At 31.0% G+C, this 24,103-nt stretch overlaps 1 protein-coding gene across 1 annotated transcript in view; it reads right to left on the reverse strand.

Annotated features, from left to right (window-relative positions):
• The window catches only part of TECRL (trans-2,3-enoyl-CoA reductase like), a 91,489-nt gene extending 67,589 nt beyond the window's left edge, over nucleotides 1-23,900 (reverse strand). The window contains exons 1-2 of the mRNA XM_081303239.1: nucleotides 23,599-23,900; nucleotides 3,869-3,920 (exon numbers count right to left, since the gene is read on the reverse strand). Of these exons, the coding sequence (XP_081159365.1) occupies nucleotides 3,869-3,920; nucleotides 23,599-23,832 (286 nt within the window). The 5' untranslated portion in view covers nucleotides 23,833-23,900. The remainder of the gene's footprint in view (nucleotides 1-3,868; nucleotides 3,921-23,598) is intronic.
• Between the last annotated feature and the right edge of the window lie 203 nt (nucleotides 23,901-24,103).

The raw sequence follows: 24,103 nt of genomic DNA on the forward strand, positions 1-24,103 counted from the left end.
TTCTCATTTCTACAATCCAAGATCAATTTATTTTTTAATGTCTTTTTATTTTATTTTAAAAATATTTTGTTAGTTAATTATAGTTGTGCATAATAGTAGGTTTTATTTTGACATGCTCCTTCATGCACAGAATACAATTTATTCCATTTCAGTCTCCAGGACTTTCTCTTTTCCTTCTCTTCTTTCTTTCTCTATCCCCCTTCATCTAATCTATTAGTTTTCCTTATATTTATTGATTGATTTTAAGTTGGTGCTTTAGAATATACATAATAGTGAAATTCACTGTGGTAAATTCATATATGTACATAGCGTAATTTGGTTAATGTTATTCCTCAGTTTCTCCTTTTTTTTTTTTTTGCAATCTTCACCCCTACCCCCTTCTTCTACTCCATGGATCTCCCTTCTATTGTCTTATTTTGTTTCCATATTTTATTATGGTTTCCAAACATGGAAGAAAACATTTAACTCTTGAGTTTCTGACTTGGGTTTGCTTCACTTAACATGATGTTCTCCAGTTACATCCATTTACCAGCAAATGCCATAATTCCATTCTTTTTTATTGCTAAGTAAAATTCCATTCTGTATATATGCCACATTTTCTTTTACCCATTCTTCTGTTGATAGGCACCTGGGCTGAATTCATAAGTTTACTATTGTGAATTGTGCTCCCATGAACATTCATGTGTCTCTAACACTCTATACTCTGATTTTATTTATTTTGGGTAAAAACCAAGGAGTGGGATGACTGGGTCAAAAGAAGAAGAGTTCCATTCCTCATTTGTCAAGGAATTCTAATACTGCTTTTCAAAGTGGTACTAATTTGTAGTCCTATCTATCAACAATGTCACAGCGTACCTTTACTCCACTATTTCTTATTATTTGCGTTCCTTATGATTGCCATTGTAATTGAGTGAGATGAAACCTCAGTATAGTTTTGATTTGCATTTCCATGATTGCTACAGGTAGTGAACATTTTTTTTTCATATATTTGTTGGCCATAGGTAATTCTTCTTTAAAAAAAAATGTTTAGTTCTTTTGCCCATTTATTGATCGAGTTACTTGTTTTTGCCTGTTGGAGCCTGTGTTTACCACAGAGCTACAAATGCATGAAAAAACAGTCTTGTGATTCTGATCTTGTGGAATTTCCGTGTACCTGGCAAATTGAAATGAGGAAATGATTTACACATAAGTGCCTGAATGGTCCCAAGATATGGCTTCCGCAAACACAAAGAATAAATCCCCAGCAACAGGGCCGCACATATCTCTGATTGGCTCCTGCCTTTGCCCACCCCTTGTCTTCTTTCTTCCACTATATAAGTCCTCCCCCTCTGCAATTAAAGTGCAGTTGCTGCGTCATCTCGGCTGACTCAACTCCCAACTCGGTGTGATTTTTGCCAGGCTGGGTGGCGGGCCAGGTCCTGGACACTTACCCTCTGGCTCCGCCTGGAGACATTAGCTGGTCTAGCAATTCTCCCCAACCCCTGTAGGAGGGCAGTTCCCACATTTGCCATTAAGATTTTTGAGTTATCTATATATTCTGGAAAATAATCCCCCATTGGAGGAGTAGCTGACAAAGATTTCTGGCATAATTCGTAGGTCATTGAACCACTTTGAACAGACTTCTGTGGAGGGTGAAAGATAGGGATATAGTTTCATTTTCCTAGAACATATAGATATCTTCTTTTCCTATCATCATTTGATAACAAGGGTATCTTTTCTCCAATATATGATTTGGGCACCTTTGTCAAGTATCAGATGACTGTATTTATGTGGTTCTGTCCATTTTTCTTCTATTCTATTCTATTGGTATTTAGTTTTAATCTCATTACAATGCTGTGCTATTTTCTTTTTTTTAAATTTTTGTCTCTTTTTTAAATTATCAGTACTTGCCTCCTCAAGAATTTAAAATTATGTAAGAATTTTTTAAAGAATTATATTTCTCCCCATATATGTTTCCCATATATTATTTCAATTCTAAATTCTAAACAGTTGTTCCCCAAAATGTTTACAATTTTTTTGTTACATTGGTTATATGAGCCTTTTTTTGAAGGCTAATGACAATCTTCTACCTTCTCTGAAGTAGTCATTATTCCTGAGATAATGCTATATTTACAGAAAGTATTCTGTATGTATTCTATATTTTTCTTAAAAGAAAATAATGAAATGTCATTTTTTCTCTTCAATATTATTAAATGGCTTAATACATTTAATCGTCAACTTCAAGATTATTTTTACAAAAGAAGCATTGTTCAAAAAAGTCCCAATTTTTTTAAATGCTCTCTAGCAAAACTAATATGAAATAAACACCATAAGTTAACCCCAGTGATTTTTGTCATTATGATTGAAATTATAATCAATGATAGTAAATACACCATTTTTTTGGGGGGGATACTTAAAACAGGAGAAAGTAGGCATGTGTTGGGTCATCAGTAGTTGTAAAATGTCTGTATTTTCCATTTAATTTTTTTCTGTACAAAATAAAAGTGCTCAAAAAATAAAGTGAGTAAAAAACATGGTTCCCAGTAATTACAGACATTTTTACAATGTTTAATGATTACAATAAATTTCATTAAAAAGATATAAAAACAAAAATCTACAAAAAGTATACCAAATATAAATATTTTAAGTAAATTGTAATGAACCCTGTTCAGAAAGTAATCATAGTTATTACTCACAGGTGAATGGATGGCATTGGAGAAGATAATGCTAAGTGGAGTTAGCCAATCCCCAAAAAACAAATGCTGAATATTTTCTCTGATATAAGAAGGCTGATTTGGGCTGGGGATGTGGCTCAAGCGGTAGCGCGCTCGCCTGGCATGCGTGCGGCCCTGGTTCGACCCTCAGCACCACATACCAACAAAGATGTTGTGTCCGCCGAGAACTAAAAATAAATATTAAAAAATTCTCTCTCTCTCTCTCTCTCTCTCTCTCTCTCTCTCTCTCTCTCTCTCTCCTCTCTCACTCTCTCTTTAAAAAAAAAAAAGAAGGCTGATTCATAACGTTCATAACGGAGTAGGCAGGGGAAGCAAGGGAGGAATAGACAACTCTAGATAGGGCGGGCAGGAGGAAAAGGAGTGGGCATGGGGTTAGCAATGATGGTGGAATGTGATGGACATCATTATCCAAAGTACATGCATGAAGACATGAATTGGTGTAAACATATTTTATATACAACCAGAGATATGGAAAATTGTGCTGTATATGTGTAATAAGACAATAGACACTAGTATTGCTATATATATACCTCCATATAACCAATGTGATCCTGCAACCTGTACATGTGGAAAAATGAGAATTCATACCCCATTTGAATCAAATGTATGATCATTGTATTGTCAAGAGCAACTAATAAAATATTTTTTAAAAAAGAATTGTATTGTCATTTATTTTTTTAAAAAATTAATTTAAAAAATACCTCTAATACACAAATTAAAGAATAACAAATACAAAAATAAAATTAAGTAATAAAATATGCATGTTTCTATTAAGAATTTCTATGTGGAAAAAATTTGACCAGTATAAATAATGGGATAATATATTTGCTTATATAAATACTTTACGTCAATTAATGAGTTTTATTCTTTTAGGATAAAATAAATTTAAATGACGGAAAGAAATAATTTATGATAAAGTAAAATGGGTGAAATAAATAAAATAATACTAATAAACAAAAATATATTGCTAAAGAATAAAGCACAAATTTGTGTTAAACGTGAAAATATTTACAGTGAAGAATTAACTCTTAGTTCCCTGCGAAAATATGATTTCTATAACTCTTGCTATCACAATATTTAACTTATTCTTATACATAAATTAGAGCTATTTTGAAAAAAATTAATACATATTCTAAATTATATGTAGAACTTACATATTTTATGAAACTTTTGTTTAACATCATGAATAGTAGCTGTTTGTGTCACCTGAAAAAGGAAAAGAGAAAACGTAAGAAAAAGTGTAATTTTTTTCTATACATTTAAGAAGGAAATATATTTTAATATGAATAGGGAATAATATTTTTATAAAGTAAGCATATTTAGTTTGTTTAGCTTTTAATTACTGCTAATTTGCCATCTTGATACATTACAAATAATAACATAGCTTTTAAAAATTATATTTATGGATGTCAATAATTATGTTATTTTATGAGTTTAGTCAAAGATTTATCTCTAAAACATATTTTGCAATTTTCTCTGTCCTAAACATCCAGTTTCTGTCTTCAAAACTCATGAAATTAGCAATTAAAAATATGACATAATGCAAAAGGAAGTATAAGAACATGAAATTGATTTATGTAGCATAGAAGGAAATGTTTATGTCAGATTTAGCATGTGAAAAATCACCTTTAGAAGCCCCATGTTTATGTTACTAAAATCTCCAGCTAAATATTTGAAAGGTCCATTAAAATACATTCAAGGTATGGTATTTGGATCCTTTAACTGAATAATGGTTTGACCAATTTTTTTGTCTTAATTTACTAAAACTACCTCTTTAAAGTATAAAAATGAATAAAAGAAAATTTTACTCATCTAAATTATAACGTTCTTGAAGATGATATTACCATCAAACGGATGAAGATGGATGAAGCCATCATAGTGGTTTTTGACTTTTTGGCTTTATTCTTATCAAACTCTCAAATTGGAATTCACATCCTCCAGTTCTGATTATTTTCATTTGATCATTTAATAAAAAATATATCTTTTCTCTGAATATGAATAGAAGCTTGATGAAATATACGATAATTATACAAGCATGCATTTTATTTATTTGTGCTACATTAAGATCACCTTAACTCTATTATGGAAGAGTTAAGTGAAAAATGCATAGTCAAGCACATAATAATTGACCAGGCAATTTTTATTAATATTATTAATTTTATTCTAATAATGAATAAATAAATAAAAATTATATTCTTTGGCTTAATAAGACTATAAAGATTCAGTAAATTGTGAGAATTATTTTTATTTATTTAACTATGTGGTTAATTTATAAGAAAATTGTAAGATTTAAGTCTTAGGCAATGATATTAATTCTCACTTATGTGAGGAATTCTGTAAATATAAAAGTTTTTAATATTTTATATCATTACTCCTCTCTAAAACATTTTAGGAAATATTAGAAAACTGGTTTATAGAGAATGTAATATACATTTATATTTTTTGCACTTTGCATTTAATTGCAATTTTTATGATTGACATCTAATACTTATTTTTTAAAAACATGACTTATTTTAATAGACTCCATTGTTTTATCTCAGTTATTTATTCCCTCATCACTTTTATGTTACTTCCTCTAAGAGGGTAGCCTAAAGCCTGTGCTATTCCTAGAGTAACAAATATTTGTCCATCAGTTTTTTCAAGGGCTCCCAGATTTTGAAAACTTTTGATGAGCAACAACCTCTCAATAAGGATTTAGTGTGTGTTCCTTTGGCACCTTATGAGGGTAACTTATTTTATATTTGTTCAACCTATAAGGATCTTGAGGATAATGACCTGCTGTGACTATAAATTTTGTGGCAACAGTTAGTATTCTGCAAAGCACATAATGAAATTTTAGCTTTTGTAAAAGTAAACAATGAATTTATGTAAATTCATGTGAAAACAGTATAAAAATTCACATTCATTAATCAGATTAGCAATATCTTTCTTAAATGGAATACTATGCTATTTTTTACATCATAATAATTTGAATGACAATCTTCTAATTCTACATAGGACTTTTTTTTTTTCCCCTCAAAGCTGCACTCCTTTAAGCTAAGATTATGTTTTCCTGAAAGAAACCTACTTGTTGAATGGGATTGTATTAAAACTTCTAACAAAATTTTTCTTAAATTTCATCTCAGAAAAGTTCTGATCTGAATGAGTTTTTGAGATCTGCCCTTTCTACAGCGCTTTTAGACAAAAACTTAAGAAAAAAATTAACCACTAATTGATTCATACATCTACTCAATTAGCCACAAGACTGTGCTTATCTGCCCTTTCAGTCCTTTAGTTGTACTCAGAACACAAAAAGATGATGATAATTAACAGAGCACATAAGACCTTTTGATTGTTAAATTGATGTCCCAGAGGCTTCATCAGGGAGTTTATTCATAATAACTTCTATTTTGTAGCCAGTTTTTAGCATCGTAAAAAGGACAAATTATCATCACAGTAATTTATTCATTTTCATAAATCACAACTAATTGCACAAATGGGAAAAATAAGTGTTTCTGCATTGGCCACCCCAAAACTCTCTTTATTAATGTTAATTTTTCATCAGAGGAAATTGAAACATAAAATAGTAAATAGAAAGGTAAATGGTACTTGTTAGTTGACCCCAAAATTCACTTTTAAATTTTAACTGATTATAGTTGACATTTGGTGCATTATTACTTTATCTCATATTTCATTTCATGGACACGAAAAAGCTTTTTCACATTCAAAATAAAGTTCTGTTTTAGAGAAAAATTGTCTTGTATTTAGAGCAGGACCCTCTTCCCAAGGTTTCCCACCTAATAACACTGAATAAAAGCTGCTTTCAAAAAAAAGAAAAAGAAAAAAAGAAAAGAAAAAATGTTTTCCACCAATGACCAGATCCAGGAGCTCCTGATTCTTCTTCAATGCTGTCCTGCAACTTCTGCCAGGATACGACTAAGATATAATTTCCTGGATTGGCAGCAGTGAGTGTCTTGACCATCTTTTGTGAGTCAAGAGTCTAGTTCAGACTGAATTGAGGCATGTGTGCAAATCACCACTTCAAATGAAAACCCTGGTGCCAGATCAAATAGCTGACAAAATGTGTGCAAAAATCCTGAGATTATACACAGCAAGTGACTGTCAGTCTGCATGAGCCCACTTCTTTGGCTTTATAATCTTTATTCCTTGTGCATTGGGAAAGCCAGTCAGGAACACTTGACCTGGGCATTATTTCCCTTATGCTCAAGCATAAACTCCAATAAAATTTCATTTGGTTGCTATTTGCTTGTCTCTCCTTGATTTTTATCTCAAAATTGATCAAATTAATCAAAGACTTTGCTGGTAACAGTAAGAGTGGTACTGTTAAGAGCTAAGATTCCACAATGCTCAGGGCTGGCAATGGTGCTAACCACTTCTTTGTAAAAGTTTGGACCACTTTCTTAAACTTCTAAAATTAAGTGATAACTCCAAAATGCTATTGATTCTGCTTAGAGGAATGACAATTAAGTAATATAAAAACAATAACTATTAGAAATTCATTTGGAAGAGTAATTATAATATGTAAACCAGAAACTGACAGTAAACACAGTGAAGAAAAATGTCTACAAAATCACAGAAAGAACAGATGGAAAGATAAATTACATATAAATTATTACATACAGAGCTATGAAAATATAACTAAAAATACTTAGTGCAGGGTAGAAAAGACACTGTACAAATTTTATACACACACAAAAAAATATGTGAAATCATAAAATGTGTCATCAATTTCCCTAATGATTCAGGAACCCCGATTTTAACATACACAGCATCATTTGGGAAAAGACATCAGTTTTCTAAAAAGTAGAACATACCTACTTCTTTAAACATCAAATATTTTCAATTCACCCAATCTGAAAACTCTTCTCACTCTAATATATTTCTTATTTTACTTTGTGGATAAAGGTAATTTAAGTGGTTTGGGGGAAATTGAAGAACTGTTGCAAATTGATGAATTTTAGTAAATATTTGTTCTAATCCTCATCCCATTTCTTCAGGAAGAGATGCTTGCTGTTGCTGGACTTGTCATTTTGACTTACTTTGACTAGTGGAATGTGGACAGTAGAGACAGTATTTCCATTTTAAGCCTTAGTACTTGAAGGGCATTGTATGTTTTTACATACATATCTGGAAGCAATTCACTTCTACCAAGATGAGTACTTACTCTCAAAGCTGCTGGTTCTTATTTCTTGAACTTGTTCCTGCACTTATCTACTATGGATCTCACATCTTTCTTAGAAACCAGATTATTAAAAACTAAGCAAATAAGTTAATAGATTTTGAATGAAGAATCAGGATGTCTTATATGGTTATAGTGAATTAATTTTAGCACATTATTTTTTGAATAAATATGTTTTTCCAGAGAGCCCTAGCTTACTTTTACAGATTTATAATTATTGAAATATTTGTTATCCCTATCTAGACATGCCTCCTAGATGGAATACTTTTTATCTTTACTGTGTTGAACTCAAGCATAGTCATGTGACTTGATTGTCCTGTGAAATGTGACAGGAAGTTACACATTATCATCTAGGTGGAAACTTCTAGAGGCAGCATGGAAGTTTGCTACCACTCCGCTCATTTGTTTGGAAAGTTACAAGAACTGCTTAATGAATTTGATTCTAAAACAAAGAGAGCTCAGCACAAGGCCATAGTTCATCCAGATTGGGCATATCACTTGAGAGAGCATTAAACATTGGTTGTAAAACATTATTGATTATTTGAAATCATTACTGAGAGTAAGCTGAAAGATATTCTTGTTTATTATATATTTATGTATCATAAATTGCTAAGATTTTTTAGATATATGCAAACTCAGATCCTACAACCCTGAGAAATACAGATTTAAAATAAATTTTGAAACCAAATTTTAAAAGGTCACTTCAAACTTTGAAGTTATAGTCTTGTGTTTTTTACCTACCTCAAGATTTATGTTACAATTTTTAAAGTACAGACAATGTGAAAGGAGCTCCTGGAAAAAATAATTAGAGAGGAAAATAAACTTTGGAGAGTTCATATTATTAATGGACTGCTTGACATCAAACCACAAAGACAGAGGCTACAATTATTTCTGCCTCTTTGACTCAGTGTTCTCATAAATACTATTATACATTGTCAGCCACTGAAAGTGATCATGTAACTTTCCAAATTTAACTGTGCTTATTGCATGTTCACAAAATAATTCATTCTGAACACTTAAATTCAGAGTATTTTTCATCTTAAAGAACAATGAACATTTAGCTTTAAGTGTGTTTGAAATTTTGAAAAATGCTTGAAGATTAACTGATATATGAAGTTCTATCACATTCATTATATCACCTTTGTTATCCTGTGTAAAAATAAGTTATTTATGTAGAAGGAGAATATTATTAGTGCCATATCCTTAATATCATATTCCAAAATGTATACTCTTAATGCCAAGTTGTTTTTATACCTGTAAACTTATTTCTACAGTTGGATATTTAACATGTCTGCATGGATGTCTCAACTAAGCTCAAATTAAACAGAACTAAATGCAATATGTGTTTGTCCAAGATCTTCTTCCACTCTATTAATGACATCAATAGTCACAAAATTTTTCAATCCAGAATCATCATCATAGCTGAACTTCATTTTCTGAGAAATTTCATAATTCTATTGATTCAACTTCATATATCTAAAATCAGATCTCTTATGTTGTTTTTTTTTTACACTGAATGTTACCTGCTAGATCCAGAAATGGTTGCACACGCCTCTTATTCCAGCAACTCTGTAGGCTGAAGTAAACTGATCATAAGTTTGAGGCTAGCATCAGCAACTTAGTGAAGCCCTCCACAGCTTCTTATCTCAAAATAAAAAGGGCTAAGGATGTAGCTCAGTGTTAAAGTGGATTAAATCTCTAATACACACACACACATACACATTACTTGCTAAAAATCTTAGTATATATTAGGCACTCACTAAATATTCATTAAAGAGTTAAAAATCCCATGGTTAGATTATCTAATATAATTTAGATTATCTAATATAATCAATGCCCTACATACTCTACATTCTAACATAGAGTTTTATATGATGTTTGACATTGACATGTATACAAGAATTAAGCAGAAGTATTTGACAATGACAGAGAAACTTTTCTTAATCCTTTTTTTTTGTTATGGATGGTTCTGATGCTTAAACAATCTTTAATGATGAACTGACAAAATCTTGAAAGCAATTTTAATTTCAGTTTAATTTTGTGTACCTGTTAGAATAGTCAAGATTGTGCTGCAAAACTCAGTGGTTTAAAATAGCCAGTGGTTATTTTCCATACACATAAGACATGTACTCCCAGGATTAGTTAGTAGTATATCCTTCTGCATTTATTTCACCCTGGCATCTGACAAAGCAGTTATCATCTACAACATTGTTTCGAGGGCAGACACTTTTAGAAAGGTGTTGAATAAGTTTAATTGTTAAAGCTTCCCTGTGTTAATAAATGTATGTCTTCAACTGTATTTCACAGCACAAAAAAAAATTACTTCATGAGGTAGGCAAGTTTACTCCTAACAGGTCCTACATGACAACCAATCAAAAAACACCTTAATACGACTATTAATATTTACAGAGTTCTCTCTTCTGATCATCAAATATTTGGTACAATATTCTCTATATTTTTAAAATACATTATCCATATTCTTGTGGAAGTATTGTAAACTTCCTTCTGATCATGGAATCAAGCTCAAATTTCAGAGTCTTTGAATTATCTGATCTGGAGTTCTCTTCCTACTCTTTCATGTTTAGGAGTCAACAATGATTTGAGTATTTAAAAAGTCACAGCTCTTTTTAGTCCAGACTGATATACACACACACACACACACACACACACACACACACACATATATATATTTTTTTTTTAAAGTAGGCTCAAACTCTTTTTGTTTGTTTGTTTGACAGCACTTGTGCTACTATGTGAACTCATTTCTTCTAGAACCCATTGCTAAAGGCATACAATAGCAAACCACTGGCAGTGTTAATTTATCCCTACCAATTTTTCTATATCAGCAAATTTACTAGTTTTGTACTATAATCCATAAGTTAATTTAGGCAATACTTTTAGCAATTATTTTATAATTATATCACCAGGGTTTTTATATTTACAGTTTCTGATTATTCCCTCACTCTGTTAAAAAATTATTAAGCTATTGTTGCATTATTTAAATATTACCCCATCACACCATTCTTTGTATGAAGTGGTGCACGTGTCAGCATCATATAGGTTATACTTGACTGACAGACAAACAAAGATATATTAGAATCTCAAAATAATAAAATTTGATTTGTTAATCATGATAGATATTCAATACAAGATTATCCTTTTCCCAGTATCTAAATTTAGGACTTTAATTACAAATATGACCATGACCTATGAGACCACTTACATTAAAAATAGAAGAAAAATCATTCCAATTTTGGTTTAACTCAAATTTGTGGCAAAAAAAAATAATAAATCTTATTACAGAAATTTTCAGTGATAAAAATTTTAAATATAATTATATATAATTTTTAAATTCCTCTAGTAAGAGAGATTGTTATCTATTTATGCCAACTTCATGAGGATATTAAAAATAGAAAAAGGGGTGAGAGTATTTCAGTTTTTTTGAGAAATATTGGCTATTGGTTTTCTATTTTTTCTGTTTTTTACTTCCAACATCGTACAGAAATTTCCTATAAATATAATAAAGTTAGCATATGTATTGTTAGAGTATCAAACACCATTTGTATCTGTAAGTCACAAATTAAAATATGAATTAATAAAATTATTCACTGAAATATTTTAATTATATTAAGTTTGACTTACATTTTAATTGTTTTTTAAATGTAACTGTGTACAAATTCTTTAAGCTTTTCTTTGACTAAGTTTAATCCCAAAATTAGTAGATAAAGCCATGAAAAACTGCTAAAAAGTCCTGGAATTTTATTTTATTTTTATCTTATAAGGAATTCCTGGCTCAGTAAAATATGATAAAATAATAATGTTTCAGTGATTTTTGTAAAAAAAAAAAAACACAGTAGTGTTGCATTAATAAATGTTGGGCTCCTTTTCTTGTGGGAAGCAAATTTTTTTATCATTGTGTAGAATAGGTAATATCATATGCAATTCCAAATTCTATTATTATGCATCAAAATGTTCAAAAAAATTTTTTAAAAAGTTGTATTTGGACACAATACCTTTGTTTTTATTTATTTATTTTTATTTTTTTAAACATGGTGCTGAGGATCGAACCCAGCACCTCACACATGCTAGGCGAGCACTCTACCACTGAGCCAAAACCTCAGCCCCCAAGATAATTTTAAATGCAAAAGAAGTAAAAGTGTTATCTATAAATACATCAGAAAACAGAGACAAAAAGAATTATACTCATAAGGGATTTTACTTCTGCTCCCCTAATCATAGGTAGAAAAACAATAGACTTTTAAAGAAACTGAGTGTTTTTGAATGTTATAAGTTAGACAACTTCAATGCTATATATATATAATGTTATTTTCTGTCACTTCAATAGAAATTAGAATTTTTAATTACAGAAGTAAATTTGCTAGCTAGTTTTGTGTTATATATAAATGCTTATTTCATTCTTGTTACATTTTTTAAAATTACTATGTGGTGACATAACATTGGGGAATCATTAATAAAATTGCTAACAGTAATGATTAACATCATTGAATATTTAATAAGTCCTGTACTATTTCAAGACCTTTACCTTTATTAAATAATTTAATTCACACACCAAATTTATGGCTTAATATATATTATTTCCATTTTATGGATGAAAAAATTGTGATTCAACATGATTAAATAATTTATCAAAATCACATAATTAAACTACAGAGTTGGAATTTGAATGTAAATAGCTGGGTTCCAAACCTTCTTCTTATCCACTACACTACACTCTTTAGCAGGAGAGGATAAAGTGAGTATGGAAGATATAGAAAAATATACTGAGCACTTATTGTTGGCAGGCATTATATTAGGATCTATACAGATAAACAACATAAACAACCTTATGAAGTATGTGATAGGAAGTTTTTTTAAAAGATGAAAAATAACTTCCTAAAAATCTAAAAATCCTAGGAAATTAGATATTTTAGCCAAAATATATTTATATACTAAAATTATGATATAAATGGACTATTAATTCAAATTGTAGAAATTTTTTTTAAATGAAGTTCTTAAAAAGAAATCAGGTTTATAGAATGCCAGGAATGCTGATTAAAATATAAATAAATAAATAAATAAATACTCTATTTTATAATTACAAAAAAAAAAAAAAACTATTTAACTTTTCTTTCCAGTTTGAAATGAACCATTTTATTTTAGCAATGAACAATTCAGATCTGTGACTGTTTTGGATGTTTACATTCTTACTATCTCAAGAGTTAAAGGAATTCTACATTTAAAAAATAGCTTTTAATATAAAGGCAGTTTATTAAGAATTTTACTGGGAGATTTCTGAAAGGCAGTAATATAAAATCTGAATCATTTCTTTAGGTTTTATGTTAAAGTCCTGATTAAATTAAGATTGTAACTGGATTTTATTAAATGAAGTTTCTGAGGAACACATAATAAAGCCATATTCAGTGGTGTATAAGACAGTATTGACAAACACAAGATTCATTTAGACAGACAGTAATTCATCAAATGTTTTGCTAAAAGAAATTACTAATTACATTAGATTATAATTTTTAACAAGTCAAATAACCAATAACTGAAAAGTTATACACTTGCAAACTTGAAAAAATATTAAGGGTCTGTTTTAGAGGCATTAAAAATGCATAATGGGAAAACTCAAAAAGAAATAAGAAAAAAGGACAGGTAATAATTCCTTTTGTTTTCACAAAAACATATTAGAATGATGAATTTACAAGAAAGAAGAGGTAGAACATTCCTTGAAGGAATGATTAATTCTCAAATATAGTAAGTTATCTAGATGTAGTGCACAATTCAAAACAAATCTTTTACAAACAGAACCAACTTCTGGTAGAAAACTAAGCGGGTTCCATATCGATAGGCTTAATGTGGTGACACAGGTTTCACTCAGGTTACTCAGTGAAATCCCAGAGGATCAACATGAATTGAAGATTATTTGATGATTGTCAGTTTAAAAATCCACTAATAAAATATTATATACTAATGGTGTTCAACCTGAGGGATTTGCACATATGAAACCTTAAGTGGGAAATAAATTCACCCTGGCATTCATTTCTGAACTCTTCAGAAGTGTCTCTATTGTACTGTGCTTTCAGTTAAAGCTGAAAGGCCAAGGATCTAAGGCACTTAGAGGAGGTAATTTCTACTGTAAAAGACTGCCCTTTACTGTTAGAGACATCCCAATGATAATCTTTCCATGTGCTGAAACTGTTAAAACTGGAAGAGATTTCTAGTTACTCTCAAATTACTTCAGTAGAAAAGTATCATTTGGGCTCAATCTGCACCTTATTCCTACTTGTATTATAGTTTGTGTTATATTTTCCCTAGATTAATTATAACACAGGATACAATTTAAATGTTATGTAAGTAGTTGCTACACTGTAGTGTTGGGGGAACAATGATACAAATAAACAGTTGATAGATACTCAGTTCAGTTACAATTTTTTTCAGCATATTAAATTCAGACATAAAAATCTGTGGATGTGGAACACCACATCCACAGAAGGGAAGGAAGGAAATAAATATTCTAGGTTTATGACTGTGCAACATATTTTTTCGCTACTTCATAATAATCAATTGAATGAACTTCAGGTGTAATATCATATTCAAATGAAGCTTTTCATTCAAACGTTTGCGCTCTTGTCATGTGGTTATGTGCATAGCATAATTTTCAAGGCATAAAGTAAGATACTACATAAATAAAGGTAAATTTGAGATTAATCACAATTATATATAATTTAGTACTATGCAGATCTTAGGCGTTTCTTTAAACAAATTATAACAAAAAAAATACATTTAATCACTCATAGGCTTCTGATAACATAAGCTTAAACCTTTAGGGAGTACAAATTTGTGTCCAGAAATATGGGGTGTGAGAACTTCAAGTCATAATGTGCTATAATTATCAGTGTTGTCCTGATACAGACTTGCCCTTTCAGACCTTTCTATGGCTTTGGATAATTTAATATATATGGTAATGCAATGTTCTTTCTCAATATTTTTTAGATTAGTGCTCATTTTGTTAAATGCTAATTTTAATGAGGAATAAGTTAAAGAAAGTTTGTAAGTAACTTAGAGCACAAAAGTTGATGATATGCATACAATAAGAAAAATAACAAGGATTCATGAAGCCCTCATGAATGGAATTAGTTCAGTTTTAGAAGAGACCTGAAAGTTTGCTAGACCATTTTGCTATATGAACACATAGGAAGAAGGTGGCCATTCATTTTTACACAAGGAATACCTTACCAGATACTCTGTTGGCTCCTTGACCTTGGATTCCTAACTGGCAATATCTTATGAAATAAATTTCTATTTTTATAAGCCATTTAATCTATGATAATTTTGCTATAGCAGCCCGAACTGATTAAGACAAATTACTGATGTGCAGTAAAGACAGAAGTAGAATATGTATCTGTGTACATCTTAAAAGCTCAAGTGCATCTTAAAGATGCACTAAAAGATTTTTACTTACTTTCAAAAAATTTGTACTTACTTTGAAAAAGTCAGATTATGCACATATACAGGGGGAAAATGTATTTACATTAGTGTTTTTAGTAGCATGTGAAATTTTTATTGAATTTTCTTTATATGTTAATTCCCTAAATATATAATGGATGTGAGAATTTAGTTTTATTATTAAATTTATAAATGTCAATTTGTTAACTATAGCCTAAGTTTTTGAAGGCTGTATGTTATAACAATTTGAGGAAATTCTTTATGGAAGGTGGTAATTTGGGATACCTCCAACAGAATATCACATATCAATATAAGGGGAATGAAAATAATAAGAGCCTTGCCTAATGTCATGAGCTGTGTAAGTATAAGAGGTGTTTGAGTATCTGCAAAGCCTAAGCAAATCCCAAGAGATCATGTTGCCTCCCAAATATGGAACTCCTGAGCAGGCTCCCAAAAGATCTGCTTCTCAGTTTTACTGAACCATCTTCAAACTCTTATATTTGTTCTATCTTCCACATAGTTGTCAGATTTAATCTTCTGAAACAGAGCTCTGAAAAAGCACTCCCCTAATTTGTGATGTAATGTCTAAATGCCTTAACAAGGCATCTAGGTCCTCTATCATCAGCCATGCCATACCATTTTATTCTGTTTGTTTCATTCTACAACAAAATTCATACACATAATAACATTAGGCCAGGAGTCTTACTTGCTACCTACCTGCTCTTTGCCTGTAATATGCTAATTATTCTTTCTTGGAATGCTCTTTCCACATCACCCAGGCTAACATATTGTTTTGTATGATTTTTAAGATTTTTAAATGCATCCTTTAATGAAATACTTCTTTTACTCTGATCTTCACACCTAAACTTCATAGACAAATAATTATTTCCATAGCCATTTCAGTATGGTTTTGAGGTAAATTTGTGTTTGCCATGTGCTATATTACAATTTATTTTAAAATGTATAATCTTTCTTTCCAGGAAGGCTCCTATATTGTAAAGAAGGAAAAATATTTAATTTTCAACCCATGTAATCTGTAGTAGCCACTTATAAATAGCTCCTTCTGCAATATGAATAACAAAATTGGCATACACCTCTCACCTTTATTTATCTGTCTTGGTCATAGTCATTACTCTATTTCCTCATACAGAAATGTTATCAAAGTCTATGTACTTTTTGAACAGGTGTTTTTAACTATTAACTTTTTACATTCAATCTCAATTTAATAAGAAAAAGACTCTCTTTTAATTTTACAATATGTCCACTTATTTTTCTTTCCCTAATGGTTAGCATTTCTTTTCTATCCCATCTTTCTTGATTTTATTTAAAGGAAAAATTTAAAAAAAAACAGTTTTATTCTCTTTTCATAGGTCTAAAAGTTTTTTTTTTATTTTTTTTTATTTTTAAAGAGAGAGAGAGAGAGAGAGAGAGAGAGAGAGAGAGAGAGAGAGAGAGAATTTTTTAATATTTATTTTTTTAGTTTTCGGCAGACACAACATCTTTGTTTTGTATGTGGTGCTGAGGATCAAACCCGGGCCGCACGTATGCCAGGCGAGAGCGCTACCCCTTGAGCCACATCCCCAGCCCAAGGTCTAAAAGTTTAAGTCATTTAAGCTATTACCTATTTTCTATATTTATAACACATACCATTGAGAGTTATTAGTTTTACCTTGCCTGTCAACAGAATGCTATCTTTAGAAGAGAGTGCAAGAGGAGCCTGGATGTGACATGTTCTAATTTTATATCCAATATGTATTCCTTGTACAAAAACATTTAGGTGACATGATTTGTTTGTTTCATGTCAATTTTAAGAAGTACATTTTCATGCCCTCTAACTCAGTGATTCTCAAACCATGTAACACAAAGTTGCATTTTTATTTCTATTTTTCATGAACTGATACATTGAAAATACAATGGAAATAAATTACTAATAATTAAATACTAGTTTAGCAATGAGAAGTCCCACTTCATTATTATTATCAGAGTGAAAAAGCACCGTTATTATTTCATTTTTCCGTGATAGCTTACAAAATCACATTACCAACTATTAGATAAAAGATATAATGGATGTTTGAAGCAAGTGTTATTGGCACGAAGAACACGTCTGCATATAGGATCTCGTATGTGCCACACAAAGGACTTATCAGCTCCATTGGACCTTGTGAAATGGACAGATTGTGGTAGAAAACACCCTAAGCAAGGGAATCAAGTTTGCTCAAAAGTCAAAAAAGAAATTGCAAAATGTGGTCTAGGAATGGTGAGCAGGTTAGAATGATGAAACATGCAGTAGTAATAGAGAACAGATTAAAGCAATTCCAAGAAGAGGAATCACAAGAACTTATCATAAGACAGAGTGCAGAGCTGAAAATAAACCGGTTACAAAAGAAATATCTGCCAACAAAGTCAAATTTTTTATCCTCTACTGATTGTCATAACCTGTTCCATATTGCACTTCCCCTCAAATCCCTTTACTTAAGGTAGCCTATTAAATACGACAATAAACACTATGACATTCAATGCCAGGAATGCTTACAATATTTATCTATGGTTCTTAACAATCTTTGACACTACCAATGTCTCCCTTATCATCGAAATTATCTTGCTTGGACTTCTGAATAAAAAAATGCATTTTCTAAACTTATATATGTAGAATTTATAAATAAAGTATCATTACATTTCCTACATTAGAGGACAATAATGATATCTTTATAGTTTACAGCCATGAAATTAACAAAACCCAATTTAGCCTAAGGGCACTCATTAATGCTTCTCAGGATAGAATATTAAGACCTCTTGTTATGAACAATTTTATTCATAGCTATCTATCACTATCTCTGTGTTACAATGTCTTCCTCTATAAAGGGATAGAAAAATAATGTCAAATTCATTTGCAGAAAAGGATAATAACGGACAGAGATATTGGAAAAATTCCAAGAAAAAAGGAAATGCACCTTGAAGTTTGTATCAAAATTCTCTTGCATCTGAATTCAAAGCTTATAAGGTTTTAATTATGTCATGCTCTATCAGAAGCAGTAGGAGCAACTGGACTGAGAAGGAAAAGAAAAAGGGATAGAAATGAGAGGAAGGGGAAAAGAGAAGTAGAGAAAGAGAAAAAGGAAGAAAAGGGAAGAAACATGAGGTTCTGAAACTTCCAGAAGACATTCTAAGGTACATCTCATTTTCAAAACAAGGAAAAGTATCAGGTGCAAAGTAAAACATTAAAAGTGACCATCTTGACAATTGTCAATCAAGAATTCTCTAAATTTCTAAGAGTTAAATGCCCAATTTTTATGCAGTCTTCCAGTTCCATAATGCTGCCTACTATTCTATGTTATTTTGGCCACTAGAAAGATTAGAAAATAATTAAGCACTTTGTTTTATTTATAAGAAATCAAGAAAGTTTTTCAGAATTTTGACATAATGAAAAAAAATCACCAGAAAAAGTGATCTTTTGAGGTCAATTTCCTTGGAAAAAAGATCAAAGAATGACTGGGAAGATACTGGAAACATTTTTCAGTCCTAGCTTTTAGCGTTCTTGTCATGCTCTCAATTCAGTGACTTATCACCAGATAAGCTTCTGACATTTACCAAAATAGAAGCAAGGCAAAAATAGGCAACAACTGGAAATAATTCATTGTTAAAGTTTTAAAATTTAGGGGCTGGGGTTTTAGCTCCAGTGGTAGAGTACTTGCCTCGCATGTGTGAGGCCCTGGGTTCAATCCTCAGCACCACATAAAAAATAAACAAATAAAAATAAAGATATTGTGTCCATCTACAACTAAAAAAAATTTTAAAAGAAAAGTTTTAAAATTTATTTTTGATATTTCAGTTTGAATCATCCTTAATTGGTTATATTATGCTAAGCACTCATGGGAAATAACTAAATTAATTAAATCAATATCTCCATCTGATATTGCTAAAATGTGCTAACTTTTGTCATCAGAGCATGACTATCTATTAATGAATTATTCACAAATACAAAGTTACATTATCTGCATCTGTGTTTGGGGCAGGCTATGAGGAATTTGGGATTTGGTGAAATGATTTTAGAAAATGCCTTTTTAAGTTAATGTATTTGCATTTATTCCAATAATAATTCGATTCATAAAATAGATGTATTTTCAATATTATATTTGTCCACCTTAAAACTCTCACTACTAGACATGTGCACTTTCAAATCCACATACTTCTCAAACAGCTGTCCATTTATTCATTACATACTGGTTAAACACTTTGTGCCAAACACTGCTATAAACCCAGAAAATACTGGAGTGAAAAACAAGTAGCCAACAAAATCTTTGCTTTGTGAAGCTGACATATTAAGGTAAGCCAAATAATAAACTAATTTAAAAAATGTATGTTAGATGGTAATAAATTCAGTAAAGAATTAAAACAGGAAAAGTAATAGTGTTTAAATAGCAGTTTTAAATAGTCAATAGGTTTGCAGGAATACCTAACTGTTAAGATATAAAGGAGGCTTTGACTAGTTTTGAGAAGAGCATGGTATTATCTGACATAATTCAACAGGCTGGTTCTGGTTTCTATGTAGGGAATATATTGAGAGTGCTAATGACAAAGGCAGTGTAAAGATTTAGGAGTTCTGGCATTAGAGGTGGTGGAAGTTTGTCAAAGTCTGGAGATATTTTGGAGGTAATGCCAAGAAGATGGATTTCATGTGGGGTGAGATTAAGAGATGATGAATAAGGACTCCTCTAGTCTTTGCCTTGAGCTATTTGAAGAATGTAGTTCCCACTTATTTATTTGGAGAACAATGTTGAATATTATTGGGAAAAGACAAAGTGATGTTTTAGATATACTAAGTTTGAAATACCTAGACAGATCCAGATGGATTGTACATAAGTAAATAGATTAGATAGATGATAGATAACTAGATAGCTAGATATACAGATGAACAAAAAGAAAATTCAGGAAGGGAAATAGATTGCAGTTATAAACTTTAAAGTCATCAATAGGGAGATGATAGTTGTAACTATAGAACTAAATATGGCAATTGCTGAAGATGGAAAGAAGTTCCTATGCCTGAGCTGAGCATCCACACCCAATACACCAGATAATGAATCAGCATAAAGGAAAGGGACTAGCCAACAAAGTACTACAGGTTAAACTACCTATACTCAACAAAATTCAACAAAATATTTTATAGAAGAGGCTCTGATTACATTCCTATAATGTCACCAACTCAGAAAGCTGAGGGAGGAGGATCATAAGTTTGAGGCTAGTCTTGGCAAATTAGCAAAATATTGTCCCAAAATAAGAAAGAGAGAGAGAGAGAGAGAGAGAGAGAGAGAGAGAGAGAGAGAGAGAGAGAGAGGAAGAAGAAGAAGGAGGAGGAGGAGGAGGAGGAGGAGGAGGAGGAGGAGACGGAGGGAGGGAGGGAGGGAAGGAAGGGGAAGAAGGAAGAAGAGGAGGAGGAAGAGGAAGAGGAGGAAGAGGAAGAGGAGGAGGAGGAGGAGGAGGAGGAGGAGAAGGAAGAGGAGGAGAAAGTATAAGGAGGAGGAGGAGGAAGAGGAGGAGGAGGAGGAAGAAGAGGAAGAGGAGGAGATAGAGATCTGGGAATGCAACTCTGTAGTAAAACACTCCTGGATTCAATCCCCTATACCACAAAGAAAAAAAAGAAAGAAAAAATGAGTTTATTAACAGTGGAAAATGTTGTCAACATAGCATGAGAATGGCCTTTTAAATTTAGCAAAAGTTTTTGCAACTGCCTCACTGGTGATGTCAGCAAGCTCTGATTCTGAGCAGTAATAGAAGAGGCTTACATAGAATGAGAAAAGCCAAATGAGGTAGACAATTACAACACTTGAAAGCAAGGACAATAAAAGGCTGAAGCTGTAGAAATTAGTAGAAGGAGAGAAGGTTTACTGTCATGTCATTGGATAATCAAATATCAAAAAACATATTTAAAATTTTAAGCCAGATATAAAAGTTTTCTTTTTTTTAGATTTTAGGTATAAACCACATTGTCTTTCAAAATTATTATTAAAATTAAAAGAAACTGTTACTGTCATGTTTAAGACATTATTCTTCTCTTTAATATAAGCTCACAAAACAGATTTTATTAACCTATATTCTAAATAAAAGCCCTGGGAGAAGCAACTGATTGGCTTTTTTTTAGTCTTCATACCTAGACATGATGTAGCAAGGATTCAATTCAGGCATGTTTAGTTCCAAAGTACATCATACTTAACTTGTACTAACTTGTAACATGACAAGTATTGAAAGACAGGGACCAAGTGATAAGCAACATTTCTTTTGTATATTGAGTAAAAGCCAAGTGCAAAAAAACAGGGCTTAATGTGATCTTACTAAATAGCTTACTAACCTTTCTAAGAAAAAAAGTGTCATGAATAAGAAACAAAATTTGTCTTTCTGATATTTATAAATGCAAACTGCTAGGAATCTTGAATCAAAAAAATAAATAGTCATCCACTTTTTTTTGTCTCAAGTGTGCCATAAGCATTATGAAACAATTTACCAAATTACAAAATAAAAATAAGAAAACAATCCAATTCAATTCTACTGTGAAGTCAAAGGTTTGAATACAGTATGTTGTATGTCCTATAAATTGATTGTGCAGTACAGGAAGGTGAGGAATCCAAAGTTAATCTCCTATTTAGCCTACTGGACTTCTATAAAGTTTTTCCACTTGAGGTGAAAATACCAGGACTCTAACAGTTCACATATGAGATTAATAAGAAAAAATCTTTAAGAATGGTGACTTTCTGAATGTTTTCTTTTTTTTTTCAAACTAAGTGATATCTAGAAACACAAAAATTCCTCTTACCTTCAAATAAAATCTCAGTCATACATATTTTACATGTATGAAGGAACTAATTAGACACTGATTACTTCCTATCACTTCAAGGTAGAAATCTGACTTACTTTCTTTCTATTCCATTAGTTGCCTAATCTCCCCTGATTTAATGGTATCCTTGTTATACAATTTTGATTATTGATAATGAGATATTGCCAACAGTAGCAAATTCTGGTTGATAATTTTATTTTCTAAGTTTATGATATTCTTGTATGCTTTTTAAAAATCCAAACCTTTATTGAGATAGTAAAAAGAAATTATATCATGTATGAAGTCCATATATCAAAATTCTATTTTATGTAATATATTAATCACATATATGCCCCAGTAGAAATATTAAAAAGCATATTATTCAAAATTGTAGAAAAAGAAAGTTTTTTGATCTATTAAATACAATCTATGATCTGTATGTCATCGTAAAAGTCCTTAATCTTTTTTTCATCACAAATAAATAATATTGCACAATTAATAGATTGGTTATGTTATTATGATTAGTAAACATGAAACTACAGATGATCTTGGGAATTAAAAGCAGTAAATAATTTATTCTCTTTTCCTCTTATCTAAAAGCCCATCTAGAGAATGATTAAATGGAATGTATAATTGAATTTTATTTTTAAGTCGACAGCAAACACTCTTGCAGCATGTTTTTAAAGCAAAATAAATTAGGAAATGTTGTATTAAAAACATCAGCCTTTCTCTTCATAAACTAGTTACTTTTCAACTTTATGAGAAATAAATTATTTTGTATTATTTTACATGTATATGTATATCTAAAATGTGCACATATATTCACACTTAAATTTTCTCACTTGAGATGTATGTATTTTATCATTTCTTAATGACCCATCTGTGAATATGAATATAAATTGGATGAATGTGAAAAGACATTCTTTTCAGGAATTTGAACTCGGGTTTTTTAAAAAAACAAAAGTGAACAAAAGTTATTTTTTAAGCCAAAAACACCTTAACATCAAGTTTTAAAATGGCTAGATTTTATGATAAATACTTTGTATTGCTACTGGTAACTTCCATGACATTTTGCTTATTGTTTTCTACAAACACTTGAAATTCTATACTAATTTGCACATGCAATAAAGTGCCTGATGAGAAAATCTAGAAATAGTTTTATTATAGGCTGAGAAATTGAGCATTAGAAATTCACTTGGGCATAATGGTCAACAGAAAGCTGGAAAACCAAATCCTAATTATTATTTACCATTTAATTAATTTAAATAGAATATGAAAACACAGCAAATATCTTCCCCTGAAACAATTCATAAAGTTTCTGTCCTGTTCAATTTAAAATTAAGTTTAAAAGTTAGGAATGTTTTCTTAACACAGTCCTGTCAGCATTTAATCAAGGGAGTAATAATCTTTGTTTGAGGTATAATTAAACCAATTAAGTAAATAAAACTCACCTTATCTACGATGCATATCTGTTTCCTGGTTTGAGCATCAATGATTTCTATCTCAAAGTGAGTAGTTTTTGAGTGCTTGACTGCTGGAGTTGCTTTTAGAGGACCTGCTGAGAGTACAAGTTGCGACAAAGAGTGGAAATTTCTTATATCATTCTTCATTATGGACCGTGAAACTCTTTGGAAGAATAATTCTCGCTTGCGATCTGAGGCAAGGGACTTGTGTCTTTTGAACATTGTGTGAACTAGCAGGAGAAACTGTCATGCAAACAGGAGACACTTGCAAGTGAGTCCCCTTTACACCAGTTAAATATCTCTGGCGAACTCCTGAGAGGTCAAGTGGCATGCCATTCCGAGAGTTCAGTTTTATTTAGCAGGCTTGAAAACAATGACTGATCTTATTTCTATATATAACACACATTAAGAATTGCTGCAGTGTTGATAGGGTATTACTTTACCAGCATTTGAATTATTTCTTGCTGTCTCTTTTTATCTCTGCTTCTTAATA

Source organism: Spermophilus citellus (genome assembly GCF_964194105.1).
Source record: "Spermophilus citellus genome assembly, chromosome: 8".
NCBI classification, from domain to species: Eukaryota; Metazoa; Chordata; class Mammalia; order Rodentia; family Sciuridae; genus Spermophilus; species Spermophilus citellus.